The 22,860-nt window shown below is 42.9% G+C and overlaps 1 protein-coding gene across 1 annotated transcript; it reads left to right on the forward strand.

The window, feature by feature from the left end:
• The first annotated feature begins 1,079 nt into the window (after nucleotides 1–1,079).
• Nucleotides 1,080–19,795, forward strand: gsg1l (gsg1-like). The gene is made up of 5 exons (XM_068578633.1): nucleotides 1,080–1,656; nucleotides 8,212–8,259; nucleotides 13,981–14,133; nucleotides 16,928–17,039; nucleotides 19,345–19,795. Exons 1-5 carry the CDS (start codon nucleotides 1,368–1,370, stop codon nucleotides 19,715–19,717), a joined length of 975 nt encoding a protein of 324 aa, XP_068434734.1. The 5' UTR covers nucleotides 1,080–1,367; the 3' UTR covers nucleotides 19,718–19,795.
• The last annotated feature ends 3,065 nt before the right edge of the window (nucleotides 19,796–22,860 follow it).

The following is a 22,860-nucleotide window of genomic DNA, read 5'->3' on the forward strand; positions in this document are numbered from 1 at the left end:
CACACACACACACACACACACACACACAGGGTATTGATCTGGAGGCGGGGTCATAAAGCGAGGTGATGGATCGGGGCCGTGGGCGGCTCGGCCTTGTCGCCGCTCATTTCCAGGCCCCGGAGTTGTGAGCTCCGATCAATAAAGAGGGCCGGGCCACGTTCCCTCCACGTTCTTCCATGTTCCTTCACATTCCTCCACGTTCCCTCCACGTTCTTCCATGTTCCTCCACGTTCCTCCACGTTCCATGTTCTCCATCACACAAAACAAACGGACGGAGAGGAGCGCTCCATTCGATCAAATGTTTCGGGGCCGGGCGTTTCCTCTGAGAAACTACAACACATCATCTGCGTCTCGTTGGCGTGTTGAGCTCAGACTTTACATAAAATGCTCATAAAACAGCAGAGGTCATGCAAAGGTCACGTGGATTATACTCATGGGAATGTAAAGTAATGTTAACTATGTTTTAATTATAATAATTATCATAGACAGTTGAGATTCATGTTCACTACATTTTCTTTGCAGGAAAATTGATGATTTCTGGAAATTATTTTCAGATTCTCTGAGATATGAGGATGTATTGCTTTTCTGTCTCACACTATAATAAACTGGTTATTTGTTGCTTTTGGGCACACACACGTATGATTATTATTAAAATAAGTAGAGCAGACAATTTATGCAAATAATATAACTGCCTTGTGATTCAATTCAAATGCATAAATGTAACGACATCACTAATCTCACCGATCTTCTTTTCATCATTTCTCAGTTAAATAAATCTTTATTTCCAGCTTGTTTGCAGATTTTTTTTAAATACATATTTAACAATAACAATTAATTCAATAAATAATTAAAATGACATTATGTTAATTGATATAAATCATATTTAGTTGTGGAAGCTCTGTGTGTGATGTTGTTTCTCTTTTGAAATGAGAAGAGTCCGGTCACTGTGACGCACGACAGAGAGAGAGAGAGAGAGAGAGAGAGAGAGAGAGAGAGAGAGAGAGAGAGAGAGAGAGAGAGAGAGAGAGAGAGAGAGAGAGAGGGAGAGAGAGAGACTCCGCTCTCCTCTCTCTCTCAGTGTCGCTCTCCTGTCGGTGCTGTGTTCATGTGTGTGTGTGTGTGTCTGTGTGTGTGTGTCTGTGATCAGGTGAGCGGGTCTACGTGTCTGTGATGTGGTTCTGAAGTAGAAGACCATTTCCTGTCTCGCGCGCTCTGAGGACAGAGTGACTCGAGAGGATCCGGGCTCGCGCGTAATTCTCCGCGCGCGCCATGCCGCTCCGCCTCTGACCGCCGCCTCTCCTCTGGAGGAACTTTTGTCTTTTCTTCTTCTTCTTCTTCTTCTTCTTCGTCTTTCTTTTCCCGCGACCATGAAGACGACGCGGAAGTGCCGCGCGCTGCTGTCCGTGGGTCTGAACCTGGTGGCGCTGTTCTTCTCCACCACCGCCTTCATCACCACGTACTGGTGCGAGGGCACCCAGCGCGTGCCCAAGCCCAACTGCAGCAAGCAGCGGCGACACAACTGCATCGACTACGGCGTGAACGAGACGGACCAGAACAAGGTGCACTACAGCTGGGAGACCGGGGACGACCGCTTCCTGTTCCGCCGCTTCCACACCGGCATCTGGTACTCCTGCGAGGAGAACATCCACGAGGCAGGTGGGCACGCGGGGTCGTCTTTAAAACAAAGAGTTCACGCAACAAGTTCCAGAAACACATCTTTCTTTCTCTTTAAAGGCCAGAGCTTATAGAAGTGTGTCAAAGGCGCCTTCAGGGACCAGTTGTGCTGTAAACACGAGAGACTTATGCAGCATCTTGTGCGTCAGCTGTTGTTTGTGTTGTTGCCTCCAGAAGTTTGGGTTCGTTTTAGAGCTTTTTAAATCTGAGAGCTTGTTGATTTCCCTCCTGAGTGAAAGAAGATGAAGGTTTCAGTAATCTCGCTGTGTTTTTGGAGCATTATTTAGGTTGTTGTGGTGCGTTCATGGTCCACTATGATTCAGATTACTGTAAATTATTCTCATGCAGGGATGGAAACTACTTATTTACAGATGAAAGGATTGATCGATTCATTGATTTACATGAAATTATTGTTTTATTTAATCACTTGAGTCATTTTTTTTCAAGCTTCTCTTGTTGCTTTTCTGACTTCATTTGCAATAATCTGGCTCTTTGTTGGTTTTAGAATTTCATCTGATAAAGTTACACTTTTTTAACCATTTTTTGTGGACATTTTTTATGATTAATCAATTCATTTGTCATTTACAGCCCTGTTATTAAAGGGTAAATCATATTTGTGTTGGTTCCTGAAGACAGAAATCTCTAAAAATACAAATGTATAGTTTGTAAACAAGTCTCTTGAAACATGTTTTATGTTTTATTAAACAAACAGGAGGAAGTAGTCCATTTGTTTGGGACTATTTTCAGCAGCGGATGAATACACATGTACTGCTCTAGCTGTGTGTTTGTTTGTTTGTTTGTCCATCTGACAGTCTGATAAACAACATTCATACAACACAAGAAGGTTCCACAACGATCCGGTTTCAACGTGTTCCTGAGTCATTGTTCTGCACTTTGGGGGCGTTCTCGTTCTTTTTGGGCTTCTGTCACATTTTAGTCTCCGAGGCCTCGTTTTTCACCACGATATGAAAGTCCAGCTCCTCGAAGGAAACAACCGCACCGTCACGGACAGAGAGAAGTCCAACATGTCCCCCGGTGCTCTGGAACACAGTTATGAGGCCATACATCATGAAGAAAGAGACGTTTTCTCTGATTTATTTCACCAAAATGTGTTCCCAATCTTGGGAAAAAGTTGAGGCTCCGCTTGCTATATATATATATATATATATATATATATATATATATATATATATATATATATATATATATATATAAATAAACCCTGGTTGCCTTAAAATGTTGAGTTAGACAAGCTAATAAACTTAAATTGTCTGAAAACTTCAATTTGAGTTCATTCAACTAAGAATATGTAATTGGGCTGACAAAACCCAAAACTTTAATTGAACTGACTTTGAGAAATGAGTTAAATGAACTAAAACCATAAATCTTTCTCTTTCTGACAGAAGCGTTCACACATGATGCGTTCAAGGGCCGCTGTAAAGATAAAAATACAACAATGTCAGTTTTTCTTCTCTCGCTCTCTCCCCCCTTCTTCGTCTTTTATCCCCTGAACCTTTTCAGGGCGGAGGTCGAAGGAATGTAAAAAAGATGGCGTCTGTGGTCACGTGATCAGCTCCCTTTAGCGATCAGCGTGCACACGGCTGCGTGTCCACGTGAACAGAGGAAGAATCATTTACAATCGCCGCACAAACGCTGTGAATATTTGTTGCATCTAGTGAAAATAAAAAAGCGACACACACTAATCGGCATCTCGGTCTCGTGGCTTCTGTTCAGTGAGCAGATTGAAGCTTCGCCACCTGCTGCCGTTTAATTACCGAGCGATGAAGCTCCAACGTCTTCCTCAAACTGCACCTGCAGCACATTTACCTCGTCGGGAGGGAAACGGGCCAGAGGAGCGCGTCATCATCATCATCATCATTATCATCATCATCATCATCATCATCACAGCTCCGTCCACCATGAGCCAGCGCTGAGCTTCATCCTCAGTAAGTGACTTCCCACCTGTGTTGAGTTCAGGGCCTCTGAGCAGCGTTGGAAATCTCTCCAGATTTAAATCTTTTTTTTTTGTTTTGCTTTGTTTTGGGGACCGAAGTCCAGGATGTGTGAGTCTACAGCGTTTAACCTTTTGGAAACCGTGTGAAAGTCCTCCCACAGCCATTTTAAGTCCCAGCATGCCCCATTCAGACAATCTTTTGGCATAAAATACAGTTTTTCCATTTTTGAACCGAAAGACACCGTTTTTTGACTGAAACTCTTTCCAAACAGGCCAAGACTTTGTTTTATTGTGATTTCTGTTGCTGATTCTTTAGGTCCTAATCTTTCCAAAAAGGTGTCTTATTGACGCTCCAGGAGGCTTTTTTGGGTGAATCTTGCTCACATCATGCTGGATGTTCATAGTTACCATCAACACATCTTGATTTTTTGAAGATATACATTATTTCCCAAGACTTTGCTGAACAAATACACAAACACAGGGAAAAGGAGGTCAGACGTCTCAGGATAGGCAGTTAAACTCCTGGTGCACTCTGGGTGTTTCCCTTCGTTGCAGCGATGGAGACGAGGCCGTGTGTTGAGCGTCAGGTCCGCGATGATGGAATTGATTTAATGGAGCAGACGTTTTGTGAGCTTTTGCTTCCAGTTGCGGCGGAAAAGTGAAAAAGATGTCGAGCCAATTATTTAAATACAGTTTAGTCTCGTGGATCTCTGGCTGGCTGCTGGGATTCAATCGCTTTTTAAAAAGCTCTTTAATTCACGTTTTGACGCCAGATTCATCAGGACATCTCCTCTTATAATGAAATCCGTCACCAGAACGTTTGATATGGAATAAAGTAAAAAGGATGAAATGACGTCTTTCACCCAAGAGACTGGTGTTCGTGTCCCAGAAGTCATCTGATTTATTTAAAATGACGTCATGGAACAAACATATACTTATTTTAAACAAACATATCTTAAACACTAACGCTGGAACGTTAGTTCTTCTCCTCCTCCTCCTCCTACTCCTCTTCTTCCTCCTCTTCTTCTTGAACCTCATTTAAAACCTCTTATGTAATGTTGTGAAGGCTCTTCCTCAGGAGCCGCCAGCCAATAAAAACTAATTTACTTCAATAATTCACAAACATCAGAACTCACAGATGTACCTACGAAGAATTAACATTTTATTCATGAAGCAGGAAGTATGAAGATGGTAAACAACGTTCGGTTATTTCAACCCAAACCACAATCTTTTATTAAACTAAGTATTTTTACGATCTTTTACTAAACCTAACTCAGTATTTCACGATCTTTTATTCAACCTAAGTATTTCATAATCTTTACATAAACCTAATCAAGTATTTCACGATCTTTACCTAAATTTAAAGAAGTTTTCTACGATCTTTTCCTAAACTTAAAGTATTTTACGATCTTTTCCTATACTTAACGAAGTATTTCACGATCTTTCCCTAAACCTAAGTAGTTTCCTGTGAGGTCAGAGGCGTGTCGTTTTAAAGACTCTCTGTCGTGAGCGGGAACGTAATCGTGTTTTGACTTTTGTCGGAAGACACATAAAAAAATGATGAACACATTTTCTTGAGACGTCACATAAACCGTCCCGTGAGGATAGATTAAAAAAATTACACTTTTTTAAAATCTAAAACGTAGCAAAGTAGCAGTATAAGTCGCAGAAATTGAAAATACTCCTTTTAAGTGAGGTAGTCTTACCTCATGAAGTGAACATGAACGCACCTGTTTACCTGTTTACCTGTTAAATTGTCTCTTTTCTGTCTTCGGTCTGATGCGGCTGCAGACGCTCAGTAACGCACATTAATTGTTGTTTCACAAAAACCATTCGTCCTCATTACAGCTGCAATTAGCCCCGAATGACTCGGGACCTGCAGGCCGAGAAAGAGAGAGAGAGAGAGAGAGAGAGACCTGAAACCACCTGAAGCCTCTTCAAAACGAACCCGTTACGTTACGGCGGGACGGACCTGCGGCGCGATAACTGGGATTATTTTCTCCCGGGTTAATTGACACATTAGAGCAGCGTTTTTGGAGGCGTAGGGATCCTGATTGTGCTGTTAGTTAGCTCCGTCGTCGGGTCGCAGACGAGCCCGCTCGCTCTTTAATTACATTTTAGATTCATGTCCTCATCAGAGGCCGAGCCGCTCACCTTTTTGGCGGCGGCGCGCTTCCCCCCCGCCGCTCGCCGAGTCACGAACACGCCGACGCCTTCCCTCCAGGTTTCACCTTGGAGAAGATGAATTGCGATACCTGGGATGAGTTTCGGGGGAAGTTTTCTGAGGGATAGCGTGCCGCTTGTTCAACAGCAGGGGAGGCCAACCTTTAATTGTGATTATAGTTTTTAATTTAGGGGAAGTTGAGGAACTGGCAGGAAAAGATCTGAGAGGAAACCAGAAGAGACGAGTTCCAATGGGTGTGTTTTACTTCAAATAAGATTTAAGGAGGAGGAGAGGGAGGAGGAAGAGGAGGAGGAGGAGGAGGGTCTAGTCCACATGGACTGGTCTCTACTGGAGTATAAACTGAAGGAGCTTCTGGTGAACCTGCATGATGTCACCTGGTTTCACTAGAATCCGACCCGATTTCTGTGAGGAGGATCTTTAAGAAGAACTCTCTAGAACCAGACCATCTTCTCTACTGATGGAGGTCTAAAGAGGACCAGGACTACACTGAGACTATAGAGGACCAGGACTACACTGAGACTATAGACTATAGAGGACCAGGACTACACTTAGACTATAGAGGACCAGGGCTACACTGAGACTACAAAGGACCAGGACTACACTGAGACTACAGAGGACCAGGACTACACTGAGACTACAGAGGACCAGGACTACACTGAGACTACAGAGGACCAGGACTACACTGAGACTACAGAGGACCAGGTCAAGTTGAGTTTTCAGGGTGTTTAAAGAGTTTCTTTCTCATCTCTGTGTTTCATCCTGATACTTTGAACGTCTCATTGCTGCTTTCTTCAAAAACAGAGCGAATGCTTCTCAGTTTCTCTTTTAATCTGAACGTAGTTTGGAAAGTCGGACTCTCAAGACTCAAGTCTTTATTTAGCCTCCGACACTTCCATCACCCTGAGTATGCGGGAGACAAACCGAGCATCTTCATCTGTGGAGAGTGTGTGTGTGTGTGTGTGTCACTGTGTGTGTGTGTGTGTGTGTCAGTGTGTGAGGGCGCCGGCGTTCCGGCTGGTTATGGATGGGCCCGCCTGCTGCCGGTGACACCGCAGAGGCTGAGTTATGGCTCGCGTCGCAGCCGCCGGGCTGCGACCTGCAGGTCCACCGAGCTCTGATCAACTCTCTGCAGCCAGAGAATGAAACGGCACGAAGGCCGAGGTGACGCTGCGTCACGCAAAACACACGTCTGATGAAGCCACTCAACACAACACCTTCAGTACAGGAACTAACGGGGAAGCCAACGTCTTGAGAGCTTCTTCTTTCATTAAGAGACTCAACAATCTGCAGAATATAAAGGAGATCTGGACGAAAAAGTTCATAATTAGCAGAAAACAAAGTTTATTTGAGGTTTTAGTTTCGTCGTCTTTTCGTCATGAAGCACTGGAGACGTTTTAAACGTTGGCCGGATTACAGCGGCAGATGAAAAGTTAATGGTCTCCCAAAGTTATTCAAATGAATCAGAAGGGATCGGTCTTTACAATCGTCCTCCACACATTTCATTCAAATCCTCGAATTCTCTTTTTTCGGCGCTGGCTGACGTCTGAAGTTGATGAAATGTTTTTCTCTTTTCGCTCAAACACCTTCATGGTTCTTTGCCAAAATGTGTTTCTTTCTGCAGAATGCATGTGACGGGGGAAGAGGAAGTTTAGATTGTTTGTGGTTCAAACATTGCTGATTTCCTCGCAGCGCCTTCTGGGATTTCCTTTCAACGAGTGTTGATTCTGAAATAGCTCGCCGCACCGCCGTGTACGAGCCTCACCTCGCATTAATATCTGGCTCTGGCTCGACACTAACGCTCGTTTCCTCCTTTTCTCTCCACCTTGTGCGTTCAATTTCCTCCTCTTCTCATTAATCACCTCATCCTCTCTTCCGTCCTTCCTCTCCCCTCCCTCTCTTTTCTCTTCCTCCTCTCTGCTTCTTCCCGAACCCATTTCACCTCGTGCTCTTCTCCTCTTCGCATCCCCCACTTCCTCTTCCCCTTCCTCTCGCTTTCCTCTCCCCTTCCTCCCGCTTTCCTCTCCCTTCCTCTCGTCTTCCTCTCCCCTTCCTCTTCCCTTACTCTCCCCTTCCTCTCGTCTTCCCTTCACCTTATCTTCCCTTCCTCTTTCCTTACTCTCCACTTCCTCTCCCCCTCATCTCTCCTTCCTCTCCCCTTCCTCTGCCCTTCCTCTCATATTCCTCTCCTCCTCCTCTCCCCTTACTCTCAACTTCCTCTGCCCTTCCTCTTTCCTTCCTCTTCCCTTCCTCTCGCCCTCCTCTCCCCTTTCTCTCAACTTCCTCTCCCCCTTCCCCTTGTCTTCCTCTCCCCTTTCCTTCTTCTCCCCTTTCTTTCCCCTTCCTCTCCCCCTCCTCTCTCCTTCCTCCCCCCTCCTCTCCCCCCTCCCCTCTCTCTCAGGTGAGAAGTGTCGGAGCTTCATTGATCTGGCCCCGGCGTCGGAGAGAGGTGAGTAATGGCCGTCATTAGGCGTCGCCACCACCCCGCCGCTCCCCACCTGTTCGTTATGCCTAGAGAAAACCATGGGGAAAACAAATAAATATATATATATATATATATATATATATATATATATATATATATATATATATATATATATATATATATATATATATATATATATATATATATATGGACATCTTGATTCTGCTTTTTGTAAAACAGAGTTCACCTCAACCTTCTGTGGTTTAATACAAACACAATGTTTTTATCTGAGGAATCTGTTATTGTCATTTTATCCGAGCGCGATGAGGCAGATCTCCCTTCAGGAGCGGAAGGTTTTTGCCGTTTGACGCGTCCTTTAAAGTAAATTAAGCCGAGGCCGCGGTTAACGACTTCAGAGCATCGGCTCCTCAAAACCAGAAAGGACGGTTGAAATTTAAAAGTGAGAAGACGAACGATTTCAAAGACAGATTGCGGTCTGGAGTGTCAGGATTGGTGTTTGTCAAGCAAAGTAAATGCCTCATTTGTAGCCTCATTTGTAGCTGCCCTTGAGAATGACATCATCGGCCGGATGACATCATTTGTCTCGGTCCTCTAAAACTGGCATTAAACCCAGGATGTGACCACGCTGTGGTTCAGCTGGGGACACGATGACAACTTCAAGGGACCTTTTGAAACGTTTCTACAAACAAATAGTTGCTGGCAATCTGCAGTCGCACCGCTTGATGGCGCCAAATACCACACGCCGGCCCTTTAAGGCAGCAGCCATCTTTAATTAGTGGCAAAAGCGTCTCTTGCGGGTTCTGAATCCTGCATCGTTGAGTCCAGTTGAACTGCTTTGTTTCACGTCTTGGTGCAGTTCATTTGGGCCGATCGTGACACAGCAAACAAACTCGTACTCGGGATCCGACCCAAATCTGAAGCGCGCTCCGCAGGCTCGAGCTCTCGTAGCCAGGTGTGCCATTGCATGCCGGGATGAAGATGGCTGATAATTGGGCCGATGGGATTTGTTTGCAGGAGCGAAAATAATCTCACGTAATCTCTCATTCCGTCACCGGAGTCGTGGCCTCCGGCGCTCTGATCGTCTGACGCCTTCATTGAGATTTCGTTGACGGAGGAGAGAGCAGAGAGAAAGTGACACGTGTTAATTGATACGAAACAAGCTCAGTTTTCTCCGGCGTGTTGTCAGTTTTGATTTATGAAAGTTATAAGAACCTGAAGCCCGGACTAAAAAGCCGACGACGGCTGACGTTCGCATACGTTTTAAGCCAATTTTCCCAAAGTTGTCACGAGAAAAATGGTTGTATGTTTCCATGGAGAATGTAGCGAACAGGAGTGTCATCTCTCCGTCAGGTGGGTTACCTTCATGAAGGAAGTGCTCTCCTCTCTTTGCTGACTCTGCACAGTCGGTTCACGTCGCTCTTGTTTTTAATCATAAAGGCAATTTGCTTTTTTCTTTCCAACCGAAACAAATCTGCATTTTTTATTTTATAGGTGTTCTTCTTTATCGCAACACATTTTTGTCATCATTAATGTTTTAAGGAAGTGTTTGCTTTGGCTCTTATTACTTCTCTTTATTTGTTTTTTAATAGTATCCCTTATGCAAAACAGACAGAATACATTGTTGGATAATGAGAGTACATCTCATCCAGAGTCCTCTAACTGCAGATGAGAGCAGGGTTTTCTGTCTTCCAACAGCACTTAGTGTTTATATCCTGCAGCTCGTAAAAGGAATATTAGAGCGTCCAGAAGAAAGGGAATATTTGGTGCATGTGGGCGTAGCCTCTAATTTGCGGTTTCATGCAGAGCAGGTAGTTAATAATGAAAGTTCTGCGATGGTTTCGTCTGTTAATGCCATCTGGAGGGAAGAGCAGCGGTGGATGATATGATGTATCGAGCCGAGCGACCTTGCCTCTCACACAAGGAGACGATATGTTAATCTGCCTTCCTTTGAGCCCTGACACGCTCACTGCTGTGTTTTATAACACACAGCTGCTCCCCGCTCACATCCAAGTTCCTCCTTAATGAAAACTTCAACAAATAAACAAACAAGAAAATCCAATTTCATTACGAGAAATCGCTGCAGAGCGGTCACGAGTGCAAAGTCCCAGCCGGACGAGACACCAAGCAAACTACATGTTCTCAGTAATTAAGACTTTGCTTATTATTTATTACCTTCCATCTCTCTCTTCACTGCTGCAGTATCCAACTCTACATGTAAAGTAACAACGTAAAGTAACAACGTAAAGTAACAACGTAAAGTAACAACATAACAGAACGACGTAAAGTAACAACGTAAAGTAACAACATAAAGTAACAACGTAAAGTAACAACATAACAGAACGACGTAAAGTAACAACATAAAGTAACAACGTAAAGTAACAACATAAAGTAACAACGTAAAGTAACAACGTAAAGTAACAACGTAAAGTAACAACGTAAAGTAACAACGTAAAGTAACGACGTAAAGTAACAACATAAAGTAACAACGTAAAGTAACAACATAAAGTAACAACGTAAAGTAACAACGTAAAGTAACAACGTAAAGTAACAACGTAAAGTAACAACATAAAGTAACAACGTAAAGTAACAACGTAAAGTAACAACGTAAAGTAACAACGTAAAGTAACAACGTAAAGTAACAACGTAAAGTAACGACGTAAAGTAAACATGTAAAGTAAACATGTAAAGTAAACATGTAAAGTCACAACCGTTACCACTTAAACGTAAACACATTCCCGCTTGTTATTCTGGTTATTTTTCCGTGTACCGGTAACTTGCTCTGGACCCGTCACCTCAACATTACCTCTGGCGTTCAGGTAAAGGTCAAATAAATAACAACGAAATGGCAGCAAGTTACATTTTATCTTCTCTTTAAAAGTATTCATCAACACAACAGCTGTCTGAGAGAATAAACGTTGATTGAAGAGGAACCAGAGGAACAAAATGAGTCTCAGTCGCCTCACTGTAAAGGCAAAATAAACACCACAATAAAAGAAAAATGTCTTGTAAAAAATAACTCGATTAAAACCAGTATGACATTAAATCATCACGTATTAAACTCTGAATGAATTCATTTCTCTATTATTTCATTTAGAGCTAAAACAATTAAATAATTAGTCTGCAGACAGCAAATGAATCAATGTACAACTGATTAATGGTTTAAAGTTTCCTCTTTTAATTCATTAAAACCTCGTGAGTTTCTATAACCGGAGGAGATCAAGACGGTTTCAGTTTGAGCTCAAAACTTTTTCAAAACTTAGTTATTTAATTGATGATACTCTTGAAATGAATTGAAATATTAAGCCGCAGTGACATCAAATCATTAGTTGGATCCTAATTGTATTCACTAGAACTTATTGTTATTGAAATGACTCCTCTGATTTAATTTGACATCTTAAATCCAACAAATAATCAATAATCTTGTCTAAATCTTAATAATAAGTCTGCGTTCTTGACATGGAAATGTTTTGAGAAAACCCTGAAAGATCAAACGCAACGAAGACGGTTGACACTGATGGAAAACACACACACACACACACACACACACACACACACACACACACACACACACACAGAGTAATTAAAGTTGTAATTATTAAGGCGCGGTCTGATGAGCTCCTTCCTTCCTGTTATCAGCTCCTATTTGCTGTTTAATGAAGTCCCACTCTGCCTCCTCTGCTGATCCATATTCAATAAGGTCAATATTGTTGCATTGTGAGTTTCCCTTCAAGGCATTTTACAAACCCGGGGAATTTGTTTCCAGCGGTGGCTGCGAATTAAAGCCCAAGCTAAAAGCCGCAGAGTGAGGTTATTGATTCAGAGTGAAACTTTATTAAGACTCAACACACATTGTTTTACATATTTTACATATTTTACATGAGATGTTTGGGCTTCCACAACACGTCTTCTGTCAGACTAGAAGAAGGGAAACACACAAAATACACTTTTAGGTGTTTATTTAACTATTTTGTCTCTTTACACTGTCATTCCTACATATTTCCTGACGAGGGGTTTGTCCACAGCCTCCAGAGCCTCATTTATACTACATTTATGAATAAAAACATGGAAACATGGATGTTATTAAAGGCTTTGCTTTATCGCCGTAGCGTTAGCGTGTAAAACATGCTATTGACACAAAGCTAGCACTGGCTAATTAGCATTAAAAACACCTTTTCAATACAGATATTCCTGAGGGGAACATGGATGATGAGTCATCAGAAACCGTCCAATAGTTGTTGGTAGTTTCTCCTTCGACACTCGTGTTGCACCGAGTGGTTGCTGCCGCTTTCATCACTGATGATTATTGATCAGTTACATAGTTGATTGCTTCTGATTGGACGGCGTTTTCGAGCGTCATTATTGTTGTTTTACCTCGTTGCGATCTTTCACACGACCTGATGAAGCTGCACAAGTCTGGAACAAACTCATAACATCATATCTTTCCCATATTTTCCTTCTGTTATGACACTAAATGTCTTACATGAAACACCCTGAGCACAGAAGTAAGCCTCGAGAGAAGTGAACTACACAATTGTGATGAATTTTGTCTGCTCAGGGATCCTGTAGCTCCCCGAAACCTCGGTTTGGAGGTCGCAGAGAGCCAATAATCCCGTTTAATTCTTTAATTTAAAGTGTCGCGGGGCCTCGATGACTCACGCCCTTTTTGAGAAATGATAAGCGTGGCGAGCGGCGAGACTCCCAGAGTGCATCCTGCTCTCTGCCGTTAAAGCGTCGACATTTCCAGAGCGCCGAGAAGCAGAGAGCGGTTGTAAAAACGTGTCCGTCTCGCTCGGAGCCAATCGGTGTGTGTGTCGCACAAGCAGGTGGGGAAATCAAACGCACCCTTTTACCCCCCTAGTCCTCCCCCTCCCTCCCCCGATCAGAACCGAATGCTTCACCTTGTGTTGAGCTCACAGAGGAGATGAGTCATCAGAGTCTCATCAGGAGCTTCGGGAACAAATGGAGGGACAGTGGAACGTCCTCGGTTTGAACCCCGGAGGACAAACACACAACAAGAATTTGAAATTGAATATCCACTTTTTTTTTCTATGAAAGCGAGGAAAGCACCGGGAGAGAAGGTCGACACGGACGTTGTGTTGAGAGACGAAGTCAAGACGAGGAAAGTCTACTTGTGGAGCACATGATGTAACACAATGCAGACCAGTTGTGCTGCAGCAACGCAGTCCGAACAACAGGAGCGCTTCTTACCCACAAGTCATTGCTGCATTTGGTCGGATGGGTTTTTCTGGCTCTGTAAACTTTTAATTTCAGAATGTTTTCCACCACAAAAAAAAATTGTCATAAACACATCAATTAATAGAAAAAAGTAAGAGACAAATGTTTTGTTTTTGTCACATTTGACACCTTTTTACATTTGAACATATTTTATTCGCCAAAACGTCCAAAGATTCACAGTTCAATTGTTTTCTGAAGTGAAGAAAACCTCTGAAACATGAAATGAAAGCATCAGAATTCAGCTGGTGTTTTCGGGGCCAATAAGTAGCTTTAGCATTAGCATTAGCATTAGCATCAGCAAAAACGACTTTATTAATGTTTTTCTCTGCAAAACCAGTCGTACGTTGGCGCTCGATGGAGAGTTCTGCTCCAGTAAATCCTGCTTGTACTTTACTTGTGTTACTGTGTGTGTGTGTGTGTGTGTGTGTGTGTGTGTGTGTGTGTGTGTGTGTGTGTGTGTGTGTGTGTGTGTGTGTGTGTGTGTTGCAGGTGTGCTGTGGCTGTCCGTGGTGTCCGAGGTGCTCTACATCCTGCTGCTGGTGGTCGGCTTCAGCCTGATGTGTCTCGAGCTCTTCCACTCCAGCAGCGTCATCGACGGGCTCAAACTCAACGCCTTCGCCGCCGTCTTCACCGTGCTGTCCGGTAAAAACACCTTTTAGGACACGGACGCACAGAAAAAGAGCGTTTTCGTGGTCGCGGTGCGCGAAAGACGGACATTCAGAAGAGTCCCGAGGATGAGGAGGCAGACGACCGGGTCAGCAGGTTATCCTCTGGAAGCCTTTCGCTGGGAAGGATTGCAGGATTTTTCTCCCTCAATGTTAAACCTCTTACACAAGAAGTTGGCTGCTCTCCTCTTCCTCCTCATCCTCCTCTTCCTCTTCGGGCCCCTTCGCTGATTCTTTCTCAGAGCGTCGCTGACCTGCGAAGCTGTGATGACGGTTGTTGTTCTGTCAGCCGTCACTTCACAGGAGACAGATTTAACACAGCTCGTGAAGCTGATTAAAGATTAATAAATCATTAAAAAAACCATAGCATGAACAAAACATTAACATATATACAAACAACAGTAAACAATTATATAAAGAGGTATTTACTGGACTTGAATACAAAAATATTGGCCATAAATTACAATTATAACCAAAATAATAACAGCTGTAATTATGTTGAGTTGTTGAGAGATCGTGTTGTCGGTCACAGTCCTACATTAGTTTGTGATATTGAGAATTATAATCAACAAATTATAATTTCTTTGATGAGTGACTTTAACATTATTATCATAAAATGAAGACATAAAGATGAGACTTTTTGATTTTTGCAGCATCACAGGGACATAAATAAGAAATCCAGAAAGTAAAAACTGAAAATATTTTAAATTAAAAGAGGAAAATACGCATAAAAATAAACAATTTAAGAGCCATTAAAGACAGCAATTAAAAGATAAAATGAACAAGAGCAGTCCTGATGAAGTAATCACAGTATTGTTCTCTAATATATAACTAGTATGTATATAATGTAGAACGAACAGTATAACAATCAAATCATGTTTGAACAGTCATAGTGAAATCTGTTTTCTCCAGACTGCAACTAACATAATGAACTAAAGCTCAAATAGATGATCAGCAGATGAGTGGCGCAGCAGGACATCAGAGCTTCTGGTGACGTATGCAATGAATTACAGGTGGATGATCAAACTGATGCGTCATGAACGATGAGCACTGAGTTATGGATGTGGCCTTCAGGCGGCGTCAGTATAGTTGGTGGTGATGGAAGTCTTTTATGACCCGCGTCCAGACGGGAGAGTTCACGTCTGAAGGTGCGTTCAGGGCCGCGTAGTATCTCAAACTTTGCTGCCTGTCAGGACGCTCGGGAGCAGAAAGACGCCGGCAGGTTTCTTCGACGACTCCTCTGGTTGTATAGAAGTCTATGCTTCATGTGTTAAAGCTGCATTCTCTCTCCTGACCACCAGGGGGCGACTCCTCTGGTTGTATAGAAGTCTATGCTTCATGTGTTAAAGCTGCATTCTCTCTCCTGACCACCAGGGTGCAACTCCTCTGGTTGTATAGAAGTCTATATAAATGACTACTTCTCTCTTGATGTATTCCCTCAGTAAACATTGTAAACATGAGTTTATGTCTCAATCTCTAGTGTCTAGTCTTCTTCTATACAGCATGGTGTTCATTTAGTACATTATGGTCTGTTAGAGTCAAACAGACCATAAAGCAGGGGACGCTTTAGGGGGCGGGGCAACAAGGTGATTGACAGGTGCCGCCTAATTGACAAGCAGACGTCGTATGTGCTGTGGTCGTTTCATGCTGAAATATATCCAAACATACAGTGAAGCAGGTGAATGACCTTGTGTACTTACTGGCATGTGATACACACACACACACACACACACACACACGCACACACACACACATTTCTATGAAATTGCTGTCAGTGTGTTAAGGTCGAGGAGAAATGATGCTCTCTTCACCGTGAACTGTAAATCTGTAGCAGCTGAGTTTTATTAACTGTGGCACGATGCTTCACACACACACACACACAGCTACACACACTCTCTCTGATTACAGACAGACACGTGCCTCTAACCCATCACACACTTGCACGTGACACACACACACACTGAGAGTAGTGATGTATATCGGCTGCATTAATGTCATTCTCTCCTATTTACTCATTGTGGCGTTTTTGATTTACTGTATGTTTATGAAGGATTGTGAGCCTATTCCTAATTGATTGGGTGTCTCATGTTTAATCAATTGACTAATTATTACAGTTGCATTTATGTTCTGATTCATCACTGATAATACGCTATGCTGCGACTTGGAGGTGGAGTGAGCTGCTGCTGTTTGGTTGATGCTAATCGACCCGTGGCTAAGCCCTGAAGTAGCCCTTCTCTACCGAGGAGTTCTGCATTTTGGCCGTCGCCATCTTGTTTTTTTGTGAACAGGAAATTACCATATTTTGCAGAGGAGCGACCCGTCAATCATCTTGTTGCCCCGCCCTTAAACGTCCCCTGCTTTATGGTCTGTTTGACTCTAACAGACCATAATGTACTAAATGAACATCATGCTGTATAGAAGAAGACTAGACACTAGAGACTGAGACATAAACTCATGTTTACAATGTTTACTGAGGGAATACATCAAGAGAGAAGTAGAGTCACTTATATAGACTTCTATACAACCAGAGGAGTCGCCCCCTGGTGGTCAGGAGAGAGAATGCAGCTTTAACACATGAAGCATAGACTTCTATACAACCAGAGGAGTCGCCCCCTGGTGGTCAGGAGAGAGAATGCAGCTTTAACACATGAAGCATAGACTTCTATACAACCAGAGAACAAAACAAAATAGCTTATAATGATGTGTGTGTGTGTGTGTGTGTGTGTGTGTGTGTGTGTGTGTGTGTGTGTGTGTGTGTGTGTGTGTTGCAGGTCTTCTGGGTATGGTGGCCCACATGATGTACACTCAGGTGTTCCAGATCACAGTCAGTTTGGGTCCTGAAGACTGGAGGCCTCACAGCTGGGACTACGGCTGGTCCTTCTGGTCAGTCTCACACACACACACACACACACACACACACACTCATGCAAGCACTAATTTAAATCAACCCTGTTGTGTTGAAAGGCCCCTGATTGTTCGCTCGTTATGAAATGTCAAGGATGAAATCAGCCGACCCGAGAGTCGTCTCTTGGAGGCGTCGGCGTTACCGGCGCGTGTCGAGGTGCACGAGGAGCTTTTGTTTCTCTGATAATTAACCAGACAACACAGGAAGCACCTTGACCTCTCCCGCTCCCTCGGCTGGAAGGGAAAGCCGCGCTGCAGCTCACGCTGCTCGTTAGCGCATCGAGGACACGAGGACCTGAGCGAGAGGACGCAGCCTGGAAAACGTTGCTCTTTATTTCAGACACATTATATCTCCCACTGATGAAGATGAAAAGCTCCAGAACGGCTACTGAAGGGGCCGCGGGGTGGAAGCGTCACATGGTTTAGTGTTGTTGGTAGCATGGAACGTGCATTCAAAATGGCGACGTGAAACAATAAAAGACAACAACAAAAAAGTATTTAATGTGTAGATATTGAAGATTTGAAGCATTTTTTTCCACAACTTTCACCTAAAGTTACAATTACATAAATAATAATTAATACACACAACATTTCATAATTCCTTGTAACGCAATAAACAATCTTCTTAATATCAGTATTGAAGTGGTGAAGTTGCATGGTGATGAGGTCATGTTTTCTAGAGTCTTCATCAGTGTGTAATGTAACTAAACTTCTCTTTAAAGGACGTTTTCTCTCCATGAGTTTGTTTATTAGACTTTGATCCAGAAATGCAGACGTCCACCAAACTTCACTCGTTCATTCCTACATATATTCTGAAGGTTTATGCAGATGGGTACAGCATTCAGAGCCTTATTTACACTACATTTTATCAATAAAAAGATAGAGAAAACTGTTTTTATGGCTTTCTGATTTGCATACAAAGAGATTCCCTCAGTAAAAACCTTTAACTCTAATACTTCAACAACGTGGAAGAAGAATTTTGAATCTGGTTTTCTCTAATGTGCAGATTTATGTTCTGGAAATGTATAAAAATGAGCAGATATTTAACACGATAAAGCCTCAAATGCAAATTTACATATAACATTTAGAGAAAAAAATCGCCTTGATGTGAATGGTTAACGAGGGTCGTTTCTAATCGATGCATTTTTCTTTTTCATGTCTCCTGTTAAGATAAGAAAACGAGAATAAAACATGATGACAGGGAGAGAAATATCTCGAACAAGAAGCCGTTATTAAAAGGAGATTTTCTCTGTCAGTCATTCCCGTGAAGGCGGCTCGTTTAAACACCTCGAGGGAGCCGCGCAGCATCGTCAAAGTGGAATAAAATCAGCCGGAGCGATGAATCTCAAGGCCAAAATCCTCCTTGAGGACGAATAAAAATCTCTTTCATTTACAGCCTCAGAACAGCTGACACGCTGGTCACCTGAGTAGTCCTCCACTGTTTGAAATAGTTTTCTAGTTGTGTCATCGAAGCCGTATGTCGGAGTGATACTTTGAGATTTATTGTCTTGACGTGACAATATTGTTCAAGCTGAAGAGAAAGTAAAACCAAGTCATTTCTAGTTATCATGCATATTGTAGACTCCTGTTGTTTTTAAGATAAAGAGTGAGGGTTTGGACATTTGGCTGTCCTTGTGTTTCAGTCCTAAATGTTTTGGCAAATCAATCCAATTATTGCAAATAAATTTCCCTCAAAACCACCAACGCCAACCTCATGTCGGCGTTTGAGGACAAGACAAACCATCACTTAAGTCTTTAGGTTTCATCTTCTGGGGACCATGAATGTCTGGAAACCATTTTGTACCAATTTATCTAGTAGAAGCTGAGATGTTTCACTGATTAAGTCTCTGATGGACATCGACATCTGTCCCAAAAACTCTCGGCAATCCATCCAATTATTGGAAAGATATTTCAATCCAAACCACAAATGACAACCTCAAGGTGGCGATGGAGGAAAGGTCAAAGAATCACTTAAGTCTTCAACGCCAACCTCATCTCGGCGTTTGAGGACAAGACAAACGATCACTTAAGTCTTCAGGTTTCATCATCTGGGGACCATGAACGTCTGGAAACCAATTTATCGAGTAGAAGCTGATCAATGCTCTGAGGACAAGGATATTTCCTGTGAATACGACTAACAGTTGCATATATATAAATATATATTGTAGATCGTGGTGGACCAACTAACCACCACCCATAGAGCCACGTGAGTAGAACTCTTCACTATACTTCTTCTTCTTCTTCTTCTTCTTCTTCTTCTTCTTCCTCTTCTTCCTCCCTCCAGCATGGCCTGGGGCTCCTTCACCTGCTGCATGGCCGCCTCCGTCACCACCCTCAACTCCTACACCAAGACGGTGATCGAGTTCAGGCACAAGCGCAAGCTGTTCGAGCAGGGCCTGCGCGAGGAGCAGAACTTCCTGGACCAGGAGGCGTTCCACTACTTCCGGGACCGCTCCCTCCAGTCCATCTCCAGCACCGTGGAGGTCTACCCCGGCCACGGCGGGGCCAGGGCCGCGCTCGTCGTCGGGGGCCCGGTTCCGGGTCCCGGTCCGGGTTCTGGTTCCGGTCCCGGCCCCGGGCGAGGGAAGATGAGGGGCACGTCGGCCTGCGTGGACCTGGGGGAGAACACGGACTCGCTGGGGGAGGAGCAGTGCTGAGAATCCAGGAAACGGGTTCTTCCACCGAACACGAAAAGCACAGCAGCCCTTATTTTCTGTTCGAGGAAGATTATTTACTCGCGGAGAAGAGACGGGAGTCGCTGAAATGAATCAACCAGATGGATATTTTCTTTATATATTAACTGAAAATCAATATAGAGTGTGAAAAAACTGAGAGATCTGTGAGTATAGATCCTTCGTGGACAGAAAGAAGGTGTTCTCCAGCATGAGTCCAGGTGCTATGTGTAGTATTTCAACTGGGTTATTCATCAATTTACATGAATTAAAAGTGTCCAGAACTGGCAATTACAAAATAAATGGGAATTCCAAAGAGTATTTGCAAAAGTAGAAAACCGTTAAATGTCAGATACACAGAAATATCTACTGTAAGTGTCTAACATGAGCCTCCTAAGAGAGGAGTCCCGCCTCTTCTGGTACTACGATAGTAAACTCATAGAGACAAATCATTACTGACCCTTTGAATTGTGCTATGAATTACAGATGTATTTGTCAAATTAATTATAATCATTTCGCACGGACAAGAAATCTCAGTTTGTCGTAAAACTGTAGAAGTAAAAAAGTGAAAATTGCGAGAATTTTTTTTAATCATGTCATATTCATGCCATAGATGTATTTTAGAGCAGCGCAGAAGAGAGTGTGGGTGGAGAAACTGCCACCATGTGTTATGCATGCTGTTACGAAAACAAACTTCATGAGAATTGTAATTGTTGTAGACAGAAAACACAGAAATATGTCACACATTTCAGGAAGAGAGAAACACAATGTAAGGTACGAGGACTTCAGCTCTTTGTAAACAATTTATTTTTCAAAAACCAGCATCTTGTGGCCATTAGAAGAACTGCAGCTTTTGTTTTTACTGATGATTCACAGTCTGAACGGCGTTTCATCTTTTTTTCTTCCGGTTCTTCAGAACAAACTGATTCAGAGGTGCAGACGGAGGAAAATACTACACATAGCACTTCTAAAGAGGTTGTACAAAGCCGAGCCCTATTTATGACGCTGAATGTGAAAACTATAGTGTTAAGAGTTATTATTAAAAGCTACATGTCCTGTTCTTTTTTTATCTGTGTTGATCCTATTGGGGAAAACAAGAAAATGTCAACGTTTCTTCAGTCCTTTCACATTTGATTTGCTCTGTTCCCACTCTCTTAATTCACTTTATGAAGGTGCAGGTGGGAATATTTGCCTCTCTTTGACATGATTTGTTCAACACAAGTTCAAAATATAATTGCAGTTGCATATGATGTGAGCGTCGTGGTGAAGGGATGCTATCTGTATTACAACACACGCGGCCTCAGGAGCAAATTTCCCCCCAAAAGATGCCCTGTGAAGTCTAAACAAACACATTTGTGTTTAGTGTTTTTCTCAGTGCGCATTTAACAAAAGTGTTAAATGCATTTTCCCTCCTCGTAAAACGATTGAAGTGCTTTTCAACCCTATTTTTCTCCTGTTTTTGTTGTTCAAGTGACGAATGGGGAGTTGTGTTTAAACTGGTCCGGTATTGAAGGAGAACGCTGGACCGCACGTCCTCTAAAAGCTGCTTTTTGTTGCCGCTAACAGGCTCAGATGGTTGTTGTAAGTGTCACACAACATTGCAAAGAAAACCCTGCAGAGACACTAAACCCGAGCAGAGCTTTTATATTTGATTTGTACCGGAAAACAAGTCGTTGGGCACAAAACCATAGGTTGAAAAATACCAAATTAACTCTTTAAATCTGCTTATTTTACGTCTGTATTTGATGGCTTGCAGTTTTTCTGCATTTTATGTGTGATGATGCAGGGTACCTTTTAGTGGCACGTACAGTCCCAGGGATTTAAAAAACTAATTGCGTTCTCGCCTTTTCTCTCGTTAGTGAGCAGAGTTTGATTTTTAAAGTGAGAGAGGTTTAAGATGAGACTAACGTTTTTTGTTTAAGACACGTTGTCTTCATTATGTCTGTCTCCGTATAAATTTAGAAGCAGTGAAGGAAAAAAATCATTCCACATGCAGCAGTTTGACTGCTTTTTGAAATGGGCTTCGGGCAAATATTGACACCATGCACCCGTAAAGTATATCACTGGAGCACAAGGCAGAATATAAAGCCTTCACTCTTCGGTCTCTTCCATAAAACACATTTCATGTGCACAGTTCCTTGTGCTGGCTGTGGATGATACATTCTTTTGGGGCATGAAGGGGGTCAAACACATGACTGACAGCTCCATCACCCAGAAGGTCAGAGGGTCAAAACTATCCAGAAAGGTAACGCGCTGCAGCGGCACGCCTGCGTCCTCGGGGGAGGCTGCGGGGAGCCGATCACCTCCGACCTCTCCGGGAATGAGGCGCATAAATGTTCTGTGTGCGAGTCTCGAGGGGAGGTTCGCTCCGCCGCCCACATAAAACCTAACGGTGACCAGGATTTCATAAAAAGGAAAAAGCTGAAATTGAGCGGCCGTGTTAGCGGCCGACACCAATAGATCAGAGCCCAGAGTAGTTTCTTTTCAGGTTGAAGTAAATATTTAAAAAGTGAATCTCCAGTTGAAGAGAAACGGATTTATTGCACATGACACGACGGGATCCAGATCAAAAGAAGTCTTTTTTTTTTTTCACAGAAGGAAACTTAACGACCAGAAACTTTGAGCTCCTCGTAACCTGAACTGAGGAGTCTTCACATTCTTTATTGTACGGTGTGAATTATTCAGCAGGGAGTTTTCTCTGCAGAGGTGTTTTAATGATCTTATGAGTCTACAATCAAAAGGATGTTTGCCCGGCACGAAACCAGCAGCTCACGAAACGAAACCGCCAGCTAACGAAACAAAACCGCCGGCTAACGAAACCTCAATGTTAGTTCAGTTGATCTAATACACAACAACCTGTAGTTTATATAACGAGTTGGAGTAATTTTCATTCTAAACACTGTTCATTAAAATAAAAATGTTGAGTTCTCTGATAAGATTCAGACATGACAGATGAGACATTTACACTGGACGGACAGAAACCACCTTCTTCTTCTTCTTCTTCTTCTTCTTCTTCTTCTTCTTCTTCTTCTTCTTCTTCTTCTTCTTCTTCGTCTTCGTCTTCTTCTTCGTGAGCTTGGGAGTGTGTGTGGTTACGTAACGCGTGGCGGATTGCAAACAGCTGGGAT

Source organism: Clinocottus analis, unplaced genomic scaffold (genome assembly GCF_023055335.1).
Source record: "Clinocottus analis isolate CAN_PGR_092001 unplaced genomic scaffold, fCliAna1.0.p SCAF_16, whole genome shotgun sequence".
In the NCBI taxonomy this organism is placed as follows: Eukaryota; Metazoa; Chordata; class Actinopteri; order Perciformes; family Cottidae; genus Clinocottus; species Clinocottus analis.

Excerpts from the sequence above, each read along its gene's own strand:
- gsg1l (XM_068578633.1), top strand. The coding sequence starts at position 1,368 with ATGAAGACGACGCGGAAGTGCCGCGCGCTGCTGTCCGTGGGTCTGAAC. Across the intron at positions 8,260-13,980 it reads GGCCCCGGCGTCGGAGAGAG|GTGTGCTGTGGCTGTCCGTG; the intron begins GTGAGTAATGGC and ends TGTGTGTTGCAG. Across the intron at positions 14,134-16,927 it reads CGTCTTCACCGTGCTGTCCG|GTCTTCTGGGTATGGTGGCC; the intron begins GTAAAAACACCT and ends TGTGTGTTGCAG.